We start from the raw sequence: 24486 nt of genomic DNA, 5'->3' as shown, positions 1-24486 counted from the left end.
AATCCAAGATCAACAGAAGTCAAGAGGAAGCAAGAAAGGAAAAATCAGAACGATGAACGTGAGTATGCATGATTGTACATTAATTCCTATGAAACTATGTCAGCCTACAAATGTTTAAAACCAACTTTCGTTCCTTAGTTCAATACTTATACCGTTTGACATGTTCCATTTCGTGGGCCTGCTTCAGCCCCATATACTTATTTCTGTGTAGACTGATCAACTCTAAACTTCTCACTCTGGTCATAACATGCACAAACACAGCAAAAAACTTTTTTTTGATCAAGGGTCATTGTCAGTGGGACTGATTAGAATATCCATTTTATCATTGCTTCACAGCCATTGCAGAATCAGTACAGAAAGAAGAGAGGGGTGAAGCTGCCACCAAGGTTCGACTGCGTCGCTCAAAGATGACAGACTCCAAGGTTATGCCTGCAAGGGCTTCCCATCTTCTTCCAGTGCAGTGCTTTCTCTGCAAGAAGGACAAGAGCATTGTGGGGAGACACAGCTGAAAGAGACGAAGAGAGAGGCTGGTACAATGCGAGACTAAAACTGCAAGTAAGCTGCTCTTTACAGCAGAAACCTGCAAAGATGAGGCAATCCTGTTGCATATCCGTGGACAAGATCTTGTTGCCCTTGAAGCAAGGTATCATCACCAGATTTCTGACCAGAAAGGAGCAGGAAGACCCTCCCGAAGAAAAACATCTACCAGACAGGATATAGACACTTCTGTGATAGTGATAAGAGGGCAGGATTGTAAAGAACCGTTAAGTTCTTAGAATGACAAAGCTGAAGAGTTTGTTTAAGAAATGCATTTTTGAGAAAGAGGGTATCGATTATGCTTCTTATAAAACGTATAACCTTAACCATAGAATGCAGAAATCTTATCCTTTCCTGAAATTTGTCAGATCATCACACAGTAATGAAAGTGATCTTGTTTTTGTAGACGATCTTGCAACAGAAGAAGTTGTTGAGGAGGCAGTCAGAGATTTGCTTTAGAAACAAGCACAAGTGAGACCAATACAGTCATGGCTACCAGCATCAATCCTGGAGCCAAAGTTCCCATCAGAGAATTGGATTTTAAACCAGATTGCAGACCCTTGTACCATGCTGTTCTGGCACTGAAGCAAAGAGCACTGTTCGACATTTGAAAGGTAGGACCTCATTTGCTGTTTCATAATCCCTTTGTGAAGAACTAGAGGCATACACTTGCAAACTCTATGGGCAGAGTTGATGCAGAGATATGAAATGTTCAAGACCAGAAGTTATGCAGAGAAGTGCTTGCTACCAAATAAAGATTCACTGTACAAGCATATACAGTGTGCCAATTACCAGTCTGCAATTCACAAGCTGGAAATTCCATCTCCAAAAGGACCATGGGTGGAAACTTGAAGATGATGGATGTACTTGTCACAGACTGGATGACACTTCCACCAGCACCAGCAAGTGTAATGGACCTTGCACATTGTTCATGCAAAAAAGTGTGCACAAGAAAGTGCTCTTGTCTTCTCAATAAGCTACCTTGTAACGATATCTGCTCGTGTGCAAGTTGTGAGAATGTTGCATCTTTGCCTGAGACTTCGAGGGCTGAGGAAACAGATACCTTTGATTCATAGATATGCATTCCTTTTCAGATCTATTTTGTTTTTTCAGCACTTCTAGCTTTATTTAAAAAAAAAACAATACTATTATGTCACTGTTGTTAGGGGGGGGGGAAAGTCCAGAGAAACCATTTTTATGTTTTTCTTTGTTTTTTGCCATTTCTCACTAACACTCAATTTTCAGATTTGGGAACATTTGGTTTTTGCTTCAGATACATATGTTTAACATATTTAGCATGGTTCTAGGTTCTTCCCATACAGACTACGGAACTAAAAATCTAGACAAGAAAACCGGCTTTAGCCCACGGTCTATTAGTTGTGAATGGGATTGAAGAATATCTAGTACAGATAAAAAATAAGTAGCTACTTCTATGTGGCACAATGGTTCCTACTCAGCTGGGTTAAGGAACTCTAATCCAGATTATGTTACATAGAAGGGTTGTATTGTGAAGAAAGGGGGGGGGGGGGGAGGGGGGGGGAAATCGAAAGATATGTTGCAGTTTTGCTCAATTATTTTCTACATTTTGCAGAACTTATTCGTCAGGATAGAAACCACAAAAGGATAAATTGCACGTTCGGTAGAAAATTTGGGTTTGAGTGGCCAAACAGCATTTTCTCCCTCCCTACTTTAGTCAATTATTTTGCATTCTTGGTTAGGGCTTGCTGTATTCAGTGGAGCAACGGAATAGAAGTACAAAAGAACATTTGCAGAACCAGAGAAAATAAAAAAAATGAAATGGAAAGGGTGAAGTAAAACAAAAAGCAACATAAGAACTCCACTGCATTTTTTTGAAACCTGTCAGCTTACAGGGAAGACAATAATTGTGGGCTCTGTATTATTCAGATTGTCAAAAGATTGCGACTCAGGTTTTTCCAATCTATTTAAGATTCAAGAAAAACTGCATTTGCGCTACCTGCATTCTTACTGTTCTTCCTTAACCTATACCTCCCTGTATTTTACCTCAGTCAAGATTGTTGTTTCATATGAAGGTTGATACTTTTCTTTTTCTTGAGCTGTTCGCTTCTCCATTTTTTCTCTATCTGTTTTCTGTTTTCTGTCTGCTCCTTTTGGCTGGAAAAAGAGGAAAACTGAAATCCTGCAACTCAAAATTATGTGGTAGAGAACTATCGCAATTATAATGCATTAAAACTGGAGCTCCACTTTGCCCATTGAGTCAGTGAGCAAATATACCAGTACAGTAGAGTGGTACAAAGATGGTGTCAAATTTAAACACTAGTTTGAACTGTGTGAACTGATCTCAGCTGAGATGGAGGTGGGGACACAATATCTGACCTCAATTCTAGGAAGGCCAAGGTTTACCATCCTTATTTTTTTTTTTTTTTAAACAGTAATCTTTACATCAGAGGACAAGATTTGTCTCAGCTATAATGCATCTCTTCCCACAATCAAATAGCCTACCAAAATTCATTCTAGATTCACTCATCAAAAGCAGCATTTTAGAGGGGTGCTTATGTGCGTGCCCATTAAATCACATCCCAGCTTCAGTCACCACATTAGGTAGATTGGAGAAAGTGACTAATTGTCACGTTAGTGAAAAGAAAAGTTTGACATCATAAGTTCAACAAAATTACACCCCTACATAAAGCTTACATAACAATATAAAAGGATCCAATTTACACAGAAATGTTACCACATAACTTCATGCCATTGGGGGCAGATTCTTATCTTTGATGATTATTTGTTCAAATGCCAGAATTACAAAGATGAAAAGAAACTTAATCAAAATGAAGTCTTTGGCACAAAGGTTTTCAGTTTCATTACATTTCTACTTCATAATTTATAAACATCACCCTGAAAAAAACAGGATGCAAACCACCACAAAATACAGTGACCAAAGCAGATCCATGAAAATGTCTACTATCAGGGAGAACTTTTAAGACAGGATATGTTTTTGTAGAAGATGCGTTAAGAAACACTATTCAAAGAATGAATTAAAATGAAAAAAATATACACCAGGAAATAAGAATTTACAAGTTTCAAGTAGTGACATAAAGGCTTCTCAATTATCAGTACTTCAGATTTATAAAAGTTAATTTTTGCAAACTATCATTTGACGAGTATACCTGACAAGTATCCATAGAGGCTTGTCAGAATATTACATCACCAGCTGTATTATCTTCAAGATGCAGCACAAAAGTGCCACCTTAAACTAAAATGCATCACAGTACCTTGAAAACTTTAATTTGGCTGCTGGCTGAATGAAGATGGTCTGTGTACTCTCCAGTTTCATTTTGCTTGAATGTGTCTATCTGAATTCTGAATGGAACCCCCTTCTCACCCCCATGTTTTCTGGGAGTAAACTCTGTGCTAATGCAATGTACCTGCAAGAAAAATAAATGTGTAGTTTTTAGGTTTAAAACTGAATATATTAAAAGGAGTTAAGCTACCACAAACTACACATTACATTTTATAGATTTTTCAGTAGATACAATGGGCCCAAGTTTCAACATGATTTGCGCCTGATTTTTTAGGAGCAACTGGTGGAGAACGGACTATCTTAGAAATCGCAATTCTCCACATTTTTTTTTCTGCAGTTCTAGTCAGGTAGAACAGTTCCACTTTGGAACAGAATTTTTTCTTCAAAAGGGGGCGTGTCCGGCCACTGATGCCTGATTTCAAAGTTTCCACAGTGAAAACGTACTCCAAACTAACTTAGAATGGAGCAAGTGAAGATTTTTGTAGAACTGAAAAAACCTTGTCTACACTTTAAAAAATCAGGCGCAGGCTACAAATTAGGCGTCCAGAACGAGGAGGGGGGGGGGGGGGGGGGGGGGGGGGGGGGGGAAAGAGAAGTCATTAAATTCTATAATAAATCCTTATTTACACTTATACAAATAAATCCAACCTGAATAAAAATTTATAAGCAAAGAAAAGATTAAATAAACCATCTTCCTACCTGTGTGAAAGGGCTTCAGCCAGGAAGAATGCTGCAGGGGGGGGGCAGCCGTTCGTTCCCGCCCGGGGGGGGGGGGGGGGGGAAAGAGAGAGAGGAGGAAGCCGTTCGTTCCCGCGGGGGGGGGGGGAAGAGAGAGAGGAGGAAGCCGTTCGTTCCCGCGGGGGGGGGGGGGGGGGAAGACGGCTGCCTCAACTTTAAGGCTTCCTGCAGCCTTCTCACTGCTGCAAGAAGCCTCAGTGCTGATGGCAATGTGCTTTTATTAAAAAATGTTCAAAAATTAAACAGCTACAAAGAACTACAAAAATGGCCAAGTGCCAATGTTTCCTTCACACTGCGCGTGCGCGAATGCTCCAACGCGCACGCGCAGCGTTGCCAGCAGGAAAAAAAACTAATTTAAATGGTACCCACCCCCTCCCACTTACAAAATCAGCGCGAGTGTAGACTCCGCCTCCCCCACCCCCCGGGCGCCGAGCCAAGCAGACATGGAGCTGCAGGGCGCTCCAGAATCACGCGTTTTTTTTCCGGCGCCGTTTTCGGCGCGAAAAACGGGCGCCCAGCTCAGAGGGGCGCCCGTTTTTTATCGTGTGGAAACTTGGGCCCAATAAAACTATTATATGGTCCAGCTTCAAAAACAGTTTTACAGGCTTTCAAAGCTAGACAGAAGTATTTTATTTACTGTACACTGTAAACTCATGTCCAAACATGTAGAACTTGCACTTCCAACATCAGATGGCCATTTTCAATTTTATCCAGTGGCACCTCAACTGTTGAGTAGATTAGTATGCCACACTAACTAGCTGTTATACCATTATTTACACCTAGCAATATCTCTTTTAATAGAGAACAAATGTCTCTACCAACCTGAATAAAAGCAGAGGTGCGTTTTGCTGGGTCCCATAGGAATTCAATAGTATTCAGTTGTGCTGGATTAGTTCTGGGGTCAATAATTCCAACCGACATTGGAATATCTGTAGTTATTTTAAAAATATAATCGGTCACATGTCCAGAATAGACACATAATAAAATCAAAGTCAGTACAACTGATATGTCAGTGTTTAGCTATACACTATAATACACAAATTACATCCATCCAGCTCTCTCCTTTTCCTCCAAACGAGCAGAGCTAACTCGAGGGAAGTTGACTATGAAGTCTAAATGCGGGATAACCTAAAAATAGGAGATTCAACATAGGCTAAGGATTGAAACTTCCTAGTCTATGTAGCTCACTGCTAAATCATGTGGTATGGTCAACCCACAAAGGCATCTGGGAACAACTATTTTTTCCTTGCACTTAAATATTAAAGAATGTTATGCCGTGCCTAAGGTGTAGCACTGCTCAATATTTTAGTTATTATCATAGCCCAATTAGGCAAATCTACCAGGAACATGGTTGGGGAAGAGAAGGAGATAAGTCACATGGGGTAACTACTCATTCAAGAAGATTTTAAACAGAATAATACAACCTCCGTTCCTTGTATCATATGGACCATATCCTCATTCAACAACAGCACAAAGTTTTAAAACCACATTGGCCCTGATTTTGCGGTATAAATAACAGTGAGGCTATCAGTGCTCACTGTTATTAAACAGTAAATCGAACACTTTCGGGCAACCGCACATGCACAGTTAAACACGGAAATCAGGAAGTTGCTGTCCCTGCTCATCCAGAAGTCTCACTACAATAGTATCTCGCCGATCAACTTGGCATTCAAGCACATAGGAGAGCGTGAAGTTGGGGTACTTGCCCACTCGATACCCACTAAACACAGCAGAAAAAGTTACAGCTTGACAATTCAAGTATAAATGGATTTTTAACACCCAATAAGTCTTAATTACTGCCAAGCAACCTTTCTGGCACTGAAAATTAACTTTTAAAAGTGTGAAGTCTCATTCCTTTAGATTTTAATCGTGGAGATTTTTTCTTTTACTTTCTCTTCATTTCATCTTTCTTTCCCTGTCTTTCTGTACATGATTTAACATTAAATTAAATATTCTAACTTTCACTTCCTGGTTTAGGCTCCGCGTGTCTGAGGATTCTTCAACCTGCTTGCTTAGTTCAAGGAGGTCCCAGATCCCCAGTAGAAGGCACTGCACTGTTTTGGATTTCTAATCACTGCAAATTCCAGTGCAAAAGCCCACAGAACATCTGTGGGCAAGTGCAAGTGTGATGAACAGCTGATGATGTTCTTTCGCCACTAATCGCAAAATCCGGCCCAATATTTTGTCTGGCCGGTTCTGATCATGCAGGTCATTTCAGAATGGTACCAACTTTGAGTGCTATCAAGGTCTTCTAATTGTGATTAATTTTGCCCTTTAATTGCTGACTTAAATTTTGTTTCAGTTTCATTTATAATTTGCTGCAGTTTTTTTGTTATTAAACAAAGCACCAAACTGTCCATGATTCAGTATTTACCGATGCTTAGAAAGACCACAGGAGGACTGCTCTAGAAAATAGCCATACGATAGGCAGACAATTGCTTGATTTCAAGTTTGGGGCTGGGAGTAGATAAATGTCTCCACTTTCAGCATTAACATAGAATCATAGAATAATATAGCACAGAAACAGGCCATACAGCCCACCGTGCCTGTGCCGGTTCCTTGATAGGGCTATCCAATTAATCCCACTCCCCTGCTCTTTACCCATAGGCCTGTAAAAGTTTCCCTTCAAGTATTTATCCAATTTTCTTTTGAATGTTAATATTGAATCCGATTGCACCACTCTTTCAGGCAGTGCATTCTGATCACAACAACTCGCTGTGTAAAAAAATGTTTCCTCGTGTCGCCTCTGGTTCTTTGCACCAATCACTTTAAATCTGTGTCCTCTGGTTACCGACCCTTCTGCCACTGGACTGTTTCTCCTTATTTACTCAATGAAAACCATTCATGATTGTGAACACCTCTATCAAATCTTCACTTTCGCTGATCTGAGGGGAACAACCCCAGCTTCCCCTGTCTCCCCGCATAACTGAAGTCCCCCATTCTTGGTACCATTCTAGTAAATCTCTTCTGCACCCTCTCCAAGGCCTTAACATGCTTCCTAAACAGTCTTCTCAGCTTGTCTTGCCACCTTGAAAGATTTATGTACATACACTCTGATGGCTTTCTGTTCCTACACCCCCTTTAAAATTGTACCATTTAATATTCATATTGCCTCTCCTCAGTCTGCCTACCAAAATGTGTCACTTCACAGTTCTCTGTGTTAAACTTCATCTGCCATGTGTCTACCCATTTCACCAGTCTGTCTAGTTAGAAACATAGAAAATAGGTGCAGGAGTAGGCCATTCGGCCCTTCGAGCCTGCACCACCAATGAGTTCATGGTTGAACATGCAACTTCAGTACCCCATTCCTGCTTTCTCACCATACCCCTTGATAGAAACATAGTTCTACCAGAGTCTTACGATCCACCTCACTGTTTACTACATTTCCGAGTTTCGATACAAAATGGGTTTCTAACAGGGCTTGATAAAAGTCATGTAATATTTAAAGTAGATAATGAAACAATACCTGTACATGCACAATATAAATGAATAGCCTATTCTCCTCCTCATTGTTTACTACGTTTCAGAGTTTCATATCATCTGCAAACTTTGAAATTATGCCCAACATACTCAAGTTGAAATAATGCCCGACATACTCAAGTCCAGGTTATTAAAATACATCAAAAAGGAGCAGTGGTCCTAATGCCAACCCCTGGGGAACACCACTGTACACTTCCCTCCAGTCTGAGAAACAACCGTTCACCACTACTCTGTTTTCTGTTCCTTAGACAATTTTGTATTTATGCTGCCTCTGTCCCTTTAATCACATGGGCTTTAACTTTGTAATAAGTATATTATGTGGTATCTTGTCAAATTACTTTTGAAAGTCCACATACAAAACATCAACCCTCTCCATTACAGCAAAAGAACTCGATCAAGTTAGTCAAACACAACTTGCCTTTAACAAATCTGTGCTGACTTTTTAATTCATTAGCCCATACTTTTCTTAACACCTATTAATTTTGTCCCGGATTATTATCTCAAAGTTTCCCCTTCACAGACGTTAGGCTGACTAGCCTGTAGCTGCTGGGTTTATCTCTCTCCCCTTTTAAAAAAAACACAGGGGTGTAACATTTGCAATCCTCCAGTCCTCTGGCACCATATCCACCCTTATTTCCCTTGGTAACATAGGATGCATCCATCCAGACAGAGTAACATTGCTATTTTGAGGACTGCCAAAGTACATCCTCTTAAAAGATAAGAACATAAGAACATAAGAATTAGGAGCAGGAGTAGCCCATTAAGCTCCTCGAGCCTGCTCCGCCATTCAACAAGATCATGGCTGATCTGGCCGTGGACTCAGCTCCACTTACCCGCCCGCTCCCCGTAACCCTTAATTCCCTTATTGGTTAAAAATCTATCTATCTGTGATTTGAATACATTCAATGAGCTAGCCTCAACTGCTATCCATTTTAATCCTATCCAATATCACTGCTGCCTCCTCCTTTACAGCTAAATTGGCAGCATCCTCTTCTCTAATGAAGACAGACACAAAGTACTCATTTAGTACCTCAGCAATGCCCTCTGCCTCCACAAGATAATCCTTTTGGTCCCCAATCGGCCCGACCCGTCCTTTAACTATCCTTTTACTCTGGGGCCAAAACTGCACCCCTTTTTTAAAAAAAAAGCATGGCCTTACAGACCTGGGGGCAGGCGGAGGGTGTGACCCATCTGCAATTGCCCTCGGGTCAATCAAACAGGTTTCCGCCGCGCCCCAATTTTCTGCCCCGCCCAACCCTTTGTCGGCCACGCGCCAACCCATTACCGCCCGGCGGCAACCCCTTTTCCGCCCCCGCGGGAGCGTGGCCGTCGCCGGTCAGTGCCACTGACCGCTTCACAAGGCGGGAAGCTGCCAGTGGCTGGGCGGTGCGGCCGCCCTTAAAGGAGAAGGCGCACCGCCGCGGACAGCATTTTCTTTTAATTGTCAGCCGACAATGGCGGCCGCAAGTTCGATCAGACCGCCAACAGGCAGCCCAGCACCCCGTCTTGGGTGCCAGGCTGCTGGCCAAGCCGAACCCTTCCCTAGTGACCCAGTGGGCGCCACGGAGACCTCGCTAGGCCTTGCAGCGTCCCTTCCCTTTAACTAACCTGGTCAGTGCAGCAATGATGGACACCGCCCCGCTCCCGACCCACCTCAGACAGCGCCCTAAAGCGCTGGGAGGTGGTGTCAGTTAAGGAGTCGAATTTTCCACCACTTCCCTCCGACTCCCGCTTGGCTGTGATAATTCGAATTATCTGCCCAAAATGGGGCAGAGGGCAATTTCCCACCCTGTGTGTTTATAAAAAGACTTTTGGGTTCCCTTTTATGTTCGCCACTAACCTATACTCACTTACTCTTTGCCCTTCTTATTCCCTTTTTTAGGTCTCCTCTGTACTTTCTATATTCAGCTTTGTTCTCTGCTATATTATGAACCTTACAATTGACATAAGCCTCCTTTTTTGTCTCATTTTAACATCTATATCTTTAGTCATCCAGGGAGTTCTGGCTTTGGATGCTTTCCTATACTTTCCTCCCCATAGAAACGTGTCTATTGTGTACCTGAACCATCTCCACTTTGAAGGCCTCTCATTATGCAATTACTGTTTTGTCGACCAATTTTTGATTCCAATCCATCTGGACCAGATCCCTTTTCAAGTCAATGAAGTTAGTCCTCCTCCAGTTAACTAATTTTATGCTTGATTGCACCTTGTCCTTTTCCATAACTATTCTAAACCTGATATTATGATCATTGTTCCCCAAATGTTCTCCAACTGAGTCTATCAACTCTGAATCAGTTCCTATGGACTGGAGGGTAGCTAATGTAACACCACTGTTTCAAAAAGGAGGGAGAGAGAAAACGAGTAATTATAGACCGGTTAGCCTGACATCAGTAGGGGGGAAAATGTTGGAATCAATTATTAAAGATGAAATAGCAGCGCATTTAGAAAGCAGTGACGGATCGGTCTAAGTCAGCATGGATTTATGAAAGGGAAATCATGCTCGACAAATCTTCTGGAATTTTTTGACGATGTAACTAGTAGAGTGGACAAGGGAGATCCAGTGGATGTGGTGTATTTGGACTTTCAAAAGGCTTTTGACAAGGTCCCACACAAGAGATTGGTGTGCAAAATCAAAGCACATGGTATTGGGGGTAATGTACTGGCGTGGTTAGAGAACTGGTTGGCAGACAGGAAGCAGAGAGTTGGGATAAACGAGTCCTTCTCAGAATGGCAGGCAGTGACTAGTGGAGTACTGCAGGGTTCAGTGCTGGGACCCCAGCTATTTACAATATACATTAATGATTTAAGTGAAGGAATTGAGTAATATCTCCAAGTTTGCAGATGACACTAAACTGGGTGGCGGTGTGAGCTGTGAGAAGGACGCTAAAAGGCTGCAGGGTGACTTGGACAGATTCGGTGAGTGGACAAATGCATGGCAGATGCAGTATAATGTCGATAAATGTGAGGTTATCCACTTTGGGGGCAAAAAACATGAAGGCAGAATATTATATGAATTGCGGCAGATTAGGAAAGGGGGAGGTGCAACGAGACCTGGGTGTCATGGTTCATCAATCATTGAAAGTTGGCATGCAGGTACAGCAGGCGCTGAAGGCGGCAAATGGTATGTTGGTCTTCATAGCTAAGGGATTTGAGTATAGGAGCAGGGAGGTCTTACTGCAGTTGTACAGGGCCTTGGTGAGGTCTCACGTGGAATATTGAGTTCAGTTTTTGACTCCGAGTCTGAGGAAGGACGTTCTTGCTATTGAGGGAATGCAGCGAAGGTTCACCAGACTGATTCCCAGGATGGCGGGACTGACATATGAGGAGACACTGGATCAACTGGGCCTTTATACACTGAAGTTTAGAAGGATGAGAGGGGATCTCATAGAAACTTACAAAATTCTGACAGGACTGGACAGGTTAGATGCAGGAAGAATGTTCCCGATGATGGGGAAGTCCAGAACCAGGGGACACAGTCTTAGGATAAGGGGTAGGCCATTTAGGACTGAGATGAGGAGAAAATTCTTCACTCAGAGAGTTGTTAACCTGTGGAATTCCCTACCGCAGAGAGTTGTTGATGCCAGTTCATTGGATATATTCAAGAGGGAATTAGATATGGCCCTTACGGCTAAAGAGATCAAGGGGTATGGAGAAAAAGCAGGAAAGGGGTACTGAGGGAATGATCAGCCATGATCTTATTGAATGATGGTGCATGCTCGAAGGGCCGAATGGCCTACTCCTGCACCTATTTTCTATGTCTATGTTTCTATGCTCCACTTCATTCCCCAGAACTAGTTCCAGCACTGCTTCCTTCCTCATTGGGCTGAAAACACACTGGTCAAGAAAGTTCTTTTGTACACATTTCAGGAATTCCCCTCTCCTTTGCCCTTTACACTGTTACTATCCCAGTCTATATTAGGATAATTGAAGATCCCGGTTATCACTACTGTACTTCTTGGATCTTTCTGTAATTTATCTTCAAATTTGGTGGCCTATACACACAGAACTTCTCTACCCAAATACACCATCTTTGACCCCCTCAACTGCATCATCCCTCTCCAGTGCTATAACAGTTTCCTTGATGAATACTGCCACCAACACCCCACTCCTTTTTTCCCCTTCCCTATCTTTTTTGAATAGCTTGTAGCCAGGAATATTAGGTTCCCAATCCTCCCCTTCTTTCAGCCACGTCTCTGTTATTGCCACTATATCATAGTCCCATTTGGCAACTTGTGCCTGCAGCTCACCAACCTTATTTATTGGCCCAGAATTTGCATTCGGGATGACGACGAACTGTCAGGGTTCGCGTCATTCCGCCTTTGAAACAGAAGGCAACTTCGGGATTTGGCGCAAGCAGAAACCCCTCCACCCTACCCCAACCACAACAGAGCGGGCAATCTGTGTAATCAGCCAATTAATTGAACCTTATGAAAACTTTGGCCCGTCCACAGTAAGTACACTGTTTAATTACCCACTCAAAGGGATTAGGCGTAACTGGGGTTTTAACAGTGTTATTACTGCTAAACAAATGTTATGGGCCTGAAAAACTAATTTTAATTTTTTTTTGCAGTGTGAAATGTGGCCATTTCAATAAAAATTTTAATTAATAAGCTTTTTTAAAAAATTCTAATTTTTTTTTTTAAAGTTTGTCTATCTTTTTCACATTTGCCTTTTCCCTGTGTGAGAGCACCAATCTTTGTTTTGGTCTCTCTAACATTTTTTTAAAAGTTAGAATTTTAAGAGCTTGCTCACTTCCTTGTTCGCTGCCTGAGAATTCTGCATTTTGATCAGCTGCTTAGACAACCTGTTGACATCACAGCAATTCACACAAGGAGTTCCCCACTATACTGTGTTGATTTGAATTGAAGGTCGGAAAACCCGAAGTTCTCGACACAGGGATCGCGACACCCTCGTGCGAAGCAAAATTTCGGGGCAAATGCCTTCACTTCACTCGCTGCTGACCACAAATTCCGCGTGCCTTGCACAGACTATAACATCTATCTGTGAAAAGGGGAAAACGTAACAAAAGCTAGACTAGTCTATTGTAGAACCCTTACCTAAATCAAGGAGTCTATCACCCGGCCGGTTCCACTTCCAACCTTCCAGTTGCTGATGCTCGGTGTATTGGAGTCTTCGGTCATGGAATACTACTCGCGCTATACTCTAGGGTTGAGAAGGTACAAGTCAGATTTATTTACTACAGACAAAGGCAATGAATCATGGAACTCTTATTTCTGCCAAACTTGGCTGCACTGTAGGTAGAGGAAACTGCACAATACGCACCCAAGTCTTTTTGAAACCTACTCCTATGGTGAAACCTACTCCTATGGTGTCCCAGGTTCAATCCCTAGCCTTAGCAAAGTTAACTTATCTCAGCAAAGCAGTAGGGGTGTTAGAACAGGAAGTAGGTGGATGCAAGTGGTCAGGGCTCCCACTTCAAATTATCTAGCAATCCTTGCTGGAAATGCATCTGTGGGTATACGTGGTCCATTGTGCCAACCAACCAACCAACCTTGATGTACATCAAGGGCTAGATTTTCCACTAAATGGCCATCGCCCCAAAAAATGGGCTTTGTTCCAGCAATGTACGACGTTTCAGCCTTACTGAACGCTGGAACGTGGCCCATTTTTTTTTTAAGCGATTTTCCACTCAGCGATAGGCCAGCGATGTGAAATGGGCGATCTGAAAGGTCGGCGATGTGAAGTTCACCCACTGAGCGTCCATCAATGTGGAAGGCAAAAGCTTCCCAAGCGACGGGCTTCTGCGCATGTGTGGGGTTTTTTTCCAGCTGACTGGCTTTCCTGCGTTTCGGGAGGTCAGGGGTCATCCACACATGCGCAGAAGGCACAGGGAATGAGAGAGAGAGAGAGAGAGAGAGAGAGAGAGAGAGAGAGAGAGAGAGAGGATAGAGAGAGAAGGAAGCCAGCAAGGAAAATGCAAGTAAAGAATCGTATTAAAGAGCATAAAGATCATATAAATTATATAAATCTAAAAATAAATATAATATAATATATTAAAAATGTCTCTGGAAGGAGAAGGGGAGAGGAAAAGGGCGAAGCCCTTCAGTGACGAGGCTAATGAGGCCCTGGTAAACAAGGTGCATTCCCGGTGGGGAGAATTGACTCGGGGTGTGCACGGGAAACCCCCACCCCGTGTTTACCGGAAAATCTGGGCGGAGATCGCTGCGATGGTGTCGGACCAGTGCCGAAAACGCTGGAATAGTTTGGTAGCAGCAGCAAGAGTAAGTTGCATGTTATATTTTACTAAAGCAAATTTTTATTATATCAATAAATCTCTGGTATTGAATTAAGTTTGTCATTCATAAATGTATTACATAAATCATGTTAAGATCCGGACAGTGCCCTGAACCAGCAGCATGTAACGTTTTAAACTGTTATGATTTCATGATACTACCTAGTCAATTAGCTTATGCTATGCTATGCTCTTTTCTCGTTTGTAGAAGATATCTATCAACCGGGTCGAGCAAAGGCGGACGGCGGGCGGCTCTGCTCACCTTCAGCCCCTAACTGAAATTGAGGAGCATGCGGCCACGCTGGTTGGTCATGAGCACCGTTCGGCCACCACCCGCGGTGTGGCGGAGCCCAGCCATGCGTCTTGTGAGTAATGTGTAATGTGTCAAACAGTATTAAAAACTTAACTAAGTAACTAATCTAATGTCCTATAATTATAATGCAATATACTTGTAATGTACTTATGATATACTAATGATGTCATGTCATGCATGCATTTATGTATGCAGCCCTTGTGCACAAGAAGCAGGGGATGCAGCTGCTACAGCTTTCTGGGGTAGTGAAAACTTTGATATGTAACGTCTCTTGTTGATGTTCACCGTTATGTTCTAATAAGCTCTGTAAAAAGCTTGTGTGTTTTTAAGGTCAACCCGAGACGCTTGTGCAAATCCAAACGACACTAGCACCAGCAACATCACCCTCTGAGGAGCAGGAGGAGCACGAGGAAGAGGAGGAGGAACACTTTCCTCATCTCGAGGAAAAAGAGGACGACAACGAGCTCCAGTTCCAGCTGGAGCCGTTAATTGCTCATGGGGGGGATGGGGGGGAATGAACCTGCGGTCATCTCTATTAAGATTGAGGATGCACGAGACCAAGCGGTGTGCAGCCAGCAACGCCAAGGCACAATATATTGCGCATGCCAACCCCCACGGAGGCCGGGTCAGCGAGGCTAGCAAATTGTCCCTGTGTTCGGAGACAGTCGCAAGCGGTCGCGAGCTGATCCAGGGGTTCACTCAATTCGCGCAAGACTTCTCCAAGGTATCTGTAGTGCAAGTCGAGCTACTGGAGGTAGCACGGTAGACTCTCGATGCAGCACGCAGACTCTTCAAGGGGTGCGTGAACAGACCGCTGCAACAAATGCCCTTAGGTATGCGCTGCTGGCGGAACATGCCGCTGCACCCCAAGGTGTTGCGTTGTTAATGAGTCAAACCCCGAGCACTCAGTATGGAGGATACAGTTCCTCGACTCGGAAGACAAGCAGCCTGCTTCGTCTCCCACGCCAACACCTCACCACGGCAGGAAGTCTTTCCGTCGCCTGCCAGCTTTGTCTCAGATTGCGGGGACCAAGACGGGCGGGTGGTGCTACTTCACTGGGGGGGGTAAACGACCTGGAGGGAAACGTGGCCGCAAGGAGGGAGGGTGGAATTGATTTTTATTGTTAATGTTCGTTCATAGTTGGGGATGGGGTGGGTGGGGGGGGGGTGGGGTTGAAAAATATTTTAGCAAAATTTGTTGGCAATAAATTTATTTTATTGATTTTAACAATTGTTGTGCATTCTCTGATTAATAAGGTTAGCTAGCTTAGGCATTTTGCACAATTTAACGTGTTCTTCATTCTCTTGCAATAACATTACTTAAGTTATGCATTAATGCAAATGTTGAACTACAACGGCCAGGCCAGTGCAGGCAAGGCTAAAACGTAACTCAAACGAAACTCAACACAAATGCAACTTTTGTTTAAGCGTAACTGTGACTATCCCCAATGTAAGTTCATGCAAAGCGTTCATTTATGAGCTGCTGATGCAATATCTTTGCAGCCGGGTAACTCCAACAGAGTACTGTTCTCCTGGGGGGGAGGAGGGGGGTGGACGGACCACGGCTGCATCGCCAGGCTGGTCCTCCCCAAGGTCCTCAACTAGCCTCCTTTTCCACCTCCACCTCCTCCTCCTCCTCCTCCTTCTTGCCGGCTGGCTCTTCCATCTCACCACCTTCTAGAGGTGGATCTGCAGCCCCATCAGGCATTTGCTGTCCTCTCCTTATTGCTAGGTTATGTAGCATGCAACACACCACAATAAACTCAGTGACCTGGTCAGGGTGGTACTGTGTAGGCTGCCACCAGAGTGGTCCAGGCATCAGAAGCACTGCTTTAGGACTCCAATTCTCTACTCGACGATGTTGCGTGTTGCTATGTGGCTTTCATTGTAACTTTTCTCTGTTCCAGTGACGGGATTACGCAGTAGGGCATCAGCCAGCTGGCAAGGCCATATCCCTTATCCCCCAGCATCCAACCGTGACCTTCTGGTTGATTAACAAACAGGTCAGGGATAGCACACTCACGCAGGATGTGCGCATCATAGATGCTGCCAGGAAATGTAGCATTAACTGTCAGAATGAGTTGGCTGTGGTCAACAACAAGCTGCACATTTAGGGAGCGGAATCCCTTTCTGTTACGAAACACCTCCGCGTTCTGTAAAGACGCTTTCAGGGCGATGTGCGTGCAGTCTATTGCTCCCTGCACTTTGGGGAAGTTTGCTATTCTGGAGAAACCAAAAGCCCTCCCAGTCTGTGCCTCCCTGGTCATCGGGAAGCTTAGAAAGTTCATTCTTTGAGCGTAAAGGGCTTCAGTCACCTGTCAAATGCAGCAGTGTGTGGGTCTGCTGAGAGATACGACAAATGTCACCAGCTGAAGCCTGAAAGGATCCCGATGCTTAGAAGGCTAGTGCTGCAGTAAACCTTTACCTCAACGGACAGTGCGGTTCCAATGATGCTGGAAAGCTGCAAATCCCCCTTGACGTGCTCACAAATCTCATCGATGACCTCCTCTGGAAGCACAGCTTCCTAAGATGTGTTTTCAGACAAGTTGAGGTAAGATTGCTTTTCCAAGTACCTTCATTGGCTGTATGCTCGCCTCCTCTGTCTCTATCTACACATTACCATGCCACCTCTTCGATTGATCCTTTCAGAAACCAGCGTGTGAGCAATTACGAGTAATGGCACAGAAAGCATAGGCCCCATCACTATTAATTATTATTTTCACTTGCTATAAATGCACTTTTCACTAAAAAATGCCGAATCTATTAAACTACTCTCTCTATACGATCCCCAGTCTAACACTAGGCCCAATCACTATCAATAATTATTTTCACTTGCTATAAATACACTTTTCACTAAAAAATGCCTAATCCACTAAGCTACTATTAGTACAATTAAATATAAGTAATAATCTGAGTAGATCTATCTATAAAGGACCCTTAAATAAGTCACAACTATCTCAGATCGATTTTTTTAAAGCTGTCTCCACCCTTCCTCCGAACTTCAAAATGGCGTCTGTAGTGCCCAGTTCATTCAGTAAAGCCCAGGAAAAGCAACTATTATCCAGCAATGTTCTCGGCGAGCGATCAGCCTGGCCATGTGCCAAAACTTCAAATCGGTCATGTGTGGGCGATCAGCTCGGCGAAGGGAGCTGAAACTTGGGGGCTTATTTTTCCGGCGATGTTTCTGACCTAATTTCCATTTTTTTGCTCAAAATGGGCAATAGAGGTCTGTTTTGGGTGATATATGGGCGATGTGGTGGAAAGTCTAGCCCATAGTACAGTGTGCAGCTCTTCAGTATTTTCAAATCTATTTACCTGACTGATATATTAGCACATTTGAATTATTGATCCTACTTGTTGTACTCCCCTACACATATTAGCAAATGTCATCAGCTTCCCCCTATTCCCTGTACAAAGGGAAATCCACCAAGCAACTGGATGAAAAGTGATGAAATACACCAACTGTAGCAAGCAGATCACTTGATACGTTATTAGACCCAAATTCTCAACTTTTTGGTTAACAGCTGATCAACTTCAGTTAACACAACTTCACTAAATGCATTTGTAAACCTTAACGGTCAAGGTACTGCAAACATCAAACAGTTGTCTACAACAACTTGCATCATAATGTCCAACATAAAGAACACAGGAGAGGGAGGTGCAAAGCAGAAACCGAAAAGGACTGACTACCAAAAGTATAGTTTAAATATATGGAAGAATGCTTCTATCCTGGACTCAACAAAAGGAGGAAAGTCTTTGACAAATTGTAAGAAATGGGGTTTAAAAACTAGCGACTTTCTTATTGCTGCTTTAGTGGGAATTCACATCCACCCAGACAAAAGCTTCTCGCCTATAGTCTACATTTATATTATTTACCAAAGAAGCACATATTCAAATTGTTACAATTAAGTATACATCAACATGCTTTAGTCTTCTGTTATATTTACATCCATGCAGTCATTTATGAAACCATTTGTCATTTAATAAAAAGGTGACCCACCTTAACCATTTTTGCACTTATTTCTGGTAAATCTCCTATTTTTCGGTTATCCAGCATTCGGACTTCATAAGATTGACCTGTTGAAGTTCAGATGTTCGTTATAAATGACAAAAGTCTTAATTCAAAACCAACTACAAAGTAATGATCATTTCCAGTAACGTGGTTCAGTGTGAACCAATTGCAAGGTAATCACCACTACAGACTACTTAATTTAATTTTTGGTTGAAAATAATCCACTAGTGCAAATAATGCAAAACCACTGGAACAGCACAGCAAAATCTAGAGGACCACTAAGATGGCATTCATATATGATATCAAAGCTGCTATTGAAATAAACATGATCAAACCTTGCATAAGTTGCAAGGTTCTATAAATTAGCACAATTCTATTTGATTATGGTTTACTTCCTGCCAACAGCACATTAATCCACAAAATTGTGACGTCTATTTAGCACGAAGTTCTATCAAGATTCTATCAAGACATCTGGCTTGGTTGTAAGCCATTTCCTCAGGAATCACACAGATTTGGTCAAGATGGCGGTAGTACAGGCTGTTCCTCTACTTCTGTCAACTTCAGAGCCTCCTCATTCTTGCTTCCACTGGCAACAACATCCTCCCGCACAGCATCAACAGTTTCCATGTCAGCCAGCAATCTGGACATCAAGAAATAAGAGCAGGAATAGACCATACGGCCCCTCGAGCCTGCTCCGCCATTCAATACGATCATGGCTGATCCGATCATGGATTCAGGTCCACTTCCCTGCCCACTTATCGTTTAAAAACTGTCTATTTCTGTCTTAAATTTATTCAATGTCCCAGCTTCCACAGCTCTGAGGCAGCGAATTCCACAGATTCACAACCCTCAGAAGAAGAAATGCCTCCTCATCCCAGTTTTAAATGGGCGGCCCCTTATTCTAAGATTATGCCCTCTAGTTCTAGTCTCCCCCATCAGTGGAAACAGCCTCTCTGCATCCACCTTGTCAAGTCCCCTCATAATCTTATATGTTTCGATAAGATCACCTCTCATTCTTCTGAATTCCAGAATAGAGGCCCAACCTACTCAACCTTTCCTCATAAGTCAACCCTCTCATCCCCAGAATCAACCTAGTGAACTATCTCTGAACTGCCTCCAAAGCAAGTATATCCTTTCGTAAATATGGAAACAAAACTGCACGCAGTATTCCAGGTATGGCCTCACCAATACCCTGTATAGCTGTAGCTGTCCCTGCTTTTATACTCCATCCCCTTTGCAATAAAGGCCAAGATTCCATTGACCTTGTGATCACTTGCTGTACCTGCATACTATCCTTTTGTGTTTCATGCACAAGTACCTCAGGTCCTGCTGTACTGCGGCACTTTGCAGTTTTTCTCCATTTAAATAATAACTTGCTCTTTGATATTTTTTCTGCCCAAGTGCATGACCTCACACTTTCCAACATTATACTCCATCTGCCAAATTTTTTCCCACTCACTTAGTCTATGTCCTTTTGCAGATTGTTTGAGTCCTCCTCACACATTGCTTTTCCTCCCATCTTTTGTATCGTCAGCAAACCTGGCTATGTTACACTCAGTCCCTTCCTCCAGGTTGTTAATATAGATTGTAAATAGTTGGGTTTCCAGCACTGATCCCTGCAGTACCCCACTAATTACTGATTGCCAACCCGAGACTGAACCATTTATCCCGACTCCGTTTTTATGACTTCCTTATTAACACCAACAATAGATTCAAAACTCAATGTCTACTGGCAGTTGCAACATCGGTGCATGAAGGAGATCCTAGACTGCTGGCGGGATAAATTTAATGTTCCAAGAGCAGTTTGCACTAGATGCAGACACTTTGCGTGAGCCCCAGGTCTGTCAATTATCAAGACAACTTTTCTGTCTTTTGGTTTCAGTCAAAATGACAATGCCACATACACAAATTTTTGATAACTCTGTCGGCTACAGGCAGGTTTTGAAACACAAGTTTTTAATTTTTAATTTGTTTGCAGCGGTTCGCTAGAAAAGGGTCTTGTGAATGTTTTCTGATTTTTTGGAATTTTTTGGGGGGTGTTTTCTCCCCTCCCTCAGCCCAACTCGCAGCGGAGAAAAGTTGCAGAAATTTTGCGGTTTGCGCCGTGAATCCTCGTGCAATGCCGTTAATTACCGCAGGGTGCATTTTTTCCCGAATATTAGGCCTCAAAATCAGTGGTACTTTTGGCAGAAAAATACCGCTATGACCTAAAATGGAATTTCTCGCTCTTGGATTTATATAGCGCCTTTCACAACCACCGGCTGTCTCATAAGAACATAAGAATTAGGAACAGGAGTAGGCCATCTAGCCCCTCGAGCCTGCTCCGCCATTGAACAAGATCATGGCTGATCTGGCCGTGGACTCAGCTCCATTTACCCGCCCGCTCCCCATAACCCTTAATTCCCTTATTGGTTAAAAATTTATCTATCTGTGATTTGAATACATTCAATGAGCTAGCCTCAACTGCTTCCCTGGGCAGAGAATTCCACAGATTCACAAGCCTCTGGTCTCAAAGCGCTTTTCAGCCAATGAAGTACTTTAGAAATGTAGTCACTGTTGTAATGTGGGAACTTTGAATTCAAATCAGACTGTACCAATAATGGTTCAGTGCAAAACGACGATAAAGTAGTGATCATTACCACTAAAGAAAAAACAAAAATATTGCAGTTGCTAGAAATCGAAGGTGGTGAGGAAATGTATTTTGCACAACAAGTTATGATGATCTGAAATGCACTGCCTGAAAGAGTGGTGCAAATTCAATAGTAACTTTCAGAAGGGAATTGGATATATACTTAAAAAGGAAATCATTGCAGGGCTATGGGCAAAGAGCCGCACAAGCATGAGGAGCCGAATGGCCGCCTTCTGTACTGTATGATTCTATGAAATCTAAAATAAAAACAGAAAAAGCTAGAAACTCTCAGTTCTGATGAAAGGTCATCGACGTGAAACATTAACCCAACCTTTTTCTCCACAGATGCTGCCTGACATGATTATTGGCAACACTGGAAACAATGCAATTGAGAAATTGTTTGATCAACCGCGCTTTCCCCCCCGCCACTCTCCTCTAGCCCAACTCATTCTGTATTCTGTTCATATTAAATTATGCTACCATATCTGTAACCTTTTACAAAATAATATGTATTTCTGACCCCTCAAAAGCTTCTCAATCATCTACAAGGCTCAGGTGCAATAGAATATGCAACAGTTACCTGTATGGGTGAATTCTGCATTGGAACACGGGAACAGGAGTAGGCCACTAAGCCATTCGCGCTTGTTCCGCCATTAAATTATAACATGGCTGATCTGTACCTCAACTCTATTTACCCATCATTGCTCCATATCCCTTAATATCCGTATCCAAAAATCTAAATCTCAGTCTTGCAAATTTCAATTGGAGTATAATTTACAGATTTCCACTACTGTCTGAGTGCAATCAAGTGTTCCCTGATGGCGGCCTGGTTCCAATTTTAAGGTTAGGCTCTCTTCTTCTAGATTCCCCCACTGGAAGAAAAAGTTTCTCTGTGCTGTCGAATTATTAAACACCTCGATTAGATCATCTCTCACTGTTCTAAATTCAAGGGAATATAAACCAGGTTAATGCAACTTGTCCTCAATTTAACCCTTTAAGTCTGATCATTCTGGTGAACCTGCGTATACATTTTCTATATTATAACTAATACCGGTGATGAATGTATCATGCCGATAGATGAAAGGTACACAAAATAGCATCTACTCTGCACACAAGAATTGCAATCTACAACGGCAAATGTACATCTCCAAATAAAGGGCTCAAGTTTAGGATCCCCGCTAGAATGGCGCACGTCGGAGAAGCCCGCCTAATTTGTGGAACAAAAAAGCACCAAATACTTACCTCGCGATTCTCCGATATCTGTAGGGCCATTTCCAGCTGGGCGCACCGAAGCGCAGCAGGAGCTGCTGGGGCGGAGCAAAGGCATTGTAAGCAAGCACTGCTGGCAGGGGGGCAGGGCTAGGGCCCAGCATCATTGAGTGCCGGCAGCGTTGCACATGCGCGTTGGAGCGTGCGCGCATGCGCAATGGCACACAAACACTGGCAATCGGCCATCTTTAAAAGTACATGCAGAAGAGTGATTTTTGGTTTTGTGGAGCTGTGCAAAGCCTTCTGACTGATTTTTTGTGCCTGAAGGAGTGCTGTTAGCAGTACTGTGGAAGAAATCAGTTGCTGGAATCAGTGAGTGCTGTTTGTTGCTGCTAAACTTCCATAACAAGTGCTGCATAGGTGCATGCAAAATAAGGACTGTGTGTTTTGAAAAATCAGAGTGTCAATTTAATAGAGCAATGGAACAACATCCACCAAGAATGAAGAATTTCTTGCATGAGGAAGTGGACACTAGTGCATGTCATTGAGCAGAGATGGCAGGAGCTGGATACCAGCAACAGAGGACGCACAAAAGTGCCACCCAAAGAAATGAAGAAACCCTGGAACCTAGTTGCAGAAGATTACTGCGCAGTGGTGCATACCAGGAGATCTGGAAGCCAGTGTAAAAAGAAATGGCACGACCTTGGTCAAGTAGTTAGTGTAAGCAATATTTTCATTTTTCAATGGAATCTAAATTGTAAATGTGACCATCTGTATACGTCCCACCCTGCAGAAAGACGCACTCTGTAAAAAGTTATATTTTAATCTTTGCAGAAGAAATTGGCCCACAATAAAAGGGAAAGAACTCGAACAGGAGGCGGCGTGCCAAATCTGCATCCACTAACACCCTTGAAACAGAGGGTCACTTATTTGATGAGTCGTGCATGGAGAAAAGCAATCAGTACTGCACAAGCTGGGCCCACACACGAGGGAGAGAGTAAGTCCTGAAAATGCATCGTGGCCCTTCAAATCAACCTGCTGCCTGGCCTGCTATGTGAGAGAGTACTCATGCCACCCATCCTGCCCCCTCCTGTGCTGCTAACCATTTGACTGTTCTGATATATTTTGCAGAAGATGCCGCCAATCCTGAAGATCCTGAACATACAGAAGAACAACCAGAAGAACCAGATGCAGACGATCCAGAGGGTGGCTGCAGGGGTTGACTGAAATGTCTTCAGGGAGACTTTAGAACTTAATATTTATGAACCCACATCAACGGACATCAGTGTTTCAAACCCTTGCATAGGTTCTGGTCCGACATTCTATGGTTTCACAGATTCCGACATTGCAGGTCCCAGTGGTGCTGGTGGTGGTAGTGTAATGCAGCATTTTACACACAGTGCTCCACCGTCCCAGCCTGCGCCTCCCATTTCCATTGGTTCTGGTCCGATATTCTATGGTTTCACAGATTCCAACATTGCGGGTGCTGGTGGTGTAATGCAGCAGTGTACACCCAGTGCCCCACCGACCCAGCCTGCGCCTCCCATTGGAGTGCTGCCGCATGCAAGACCCAGGACCCCACCATCCCAACCTGCGGCTCCCACTGGAGTGGTGCCGGCAGCAACACCCAGGGCCTCACCATCCCAGCCTGCGCCTCTCACTGGAGTGGTGCCGCGAGGCAGACCCAGGCAGAGAAGGAGGAGAATTGAAACACAGCTCTCCTGAAATGTAGCATGCAACAGATGTGGGTCAGGTTGTGGCATTGGGTGTGGAGAGCAATGACCTTACCGATCACTCGTGGGCAGCGTCAGTGCAGTGGGTGAAGAGGTAATGGGACTGACGGAAGAAATAGCAGTAATGACACGTGAAATGAGGGAGGGAATGTCAGAGGGAGTGCACGTGACGGCACAGGCCGTCAGGGAGGGCATACAAGTGACGGCACAGGCCATCAGAGAGGACCTGGGTGAGGTAGCTGCTGCAATAAGGGCACGCAGACCGGCCAATCAAATTACACCCCCATGAAGAAGTGAACATT

General features: G+C 43.4%; 1 protein-coding gene and 1 long non-coding RNA gene across 5 annotated transcripts in view; one reads left to right on the top strand and one right to left on the bottom strand.

Moving 5' to 3' along the window:
• Window positions 1–24486, bottom strand: part of LOC139273303 (upstream-binding protein 1-like) — a 96907-nt gene that overhangs the window by 61789 nt on the left and 10632 nt on the right. For 3 of the 4 annotated variants that reach the window (XM_070890045.1, XM_070890064.1, XM_070890074.1), the window contains exons 3-7: window positions 18602–18678; window positions 13093–13198; window positions 5378–5484; window positions 3789–3941; window positions 2560–2670 (exon numbers count right to left, since the gene is read on the bottom strand). In XM_070890045.1, the coding sequence (XP_070746146.1) occupies window positions 2560–2670; window positions 3789–3941; window positions 5378–5484; window positions 13093–13198; window positions 18602–18678 (554 nt within the window). The remainder of the gene's footprint in view (window positions 1–2559; window positions 2671–3788; window positions 3942–5377; window positions 5485–13092; window positions 13199–18601; window positions 18679–24486) is intronic. The other variant, XM_070890055.1, reaches the window with a different exon arrangement.
• Window positions 359–15073, top strand: LOC139273341 (uncharacterized). Its single transcript, XR_011595076.1, has 3 exons — window positions 359–1151; window positions 14497–14653; window positions 14932–15073. It is a non-coding gene; the product is annotated as an uncharacterized lncRNA (long non-coding RNA).

The sequence above is a fragment of the Pristiophorus japonicus genome, chromosome 1 (assembly GCF_044704955.1).
Source record: "Pristiophorus japonicus isolate sPriJap1 chromosome 1, sPriJap1.hap1, whole genome shotgun sequence".
Taxonomy (NCBI): Eukaryota; Metazoa; Chordata; class Chondrichthyes; family Pristiophoridae; genus Pristiophorus; species Pristiophorus japonicus.
The sequence above is the reverse complement of the archived record's forward strand: the minus strand, read 5'-3'. Positions and strand labels throughout refer to the sequence as shown.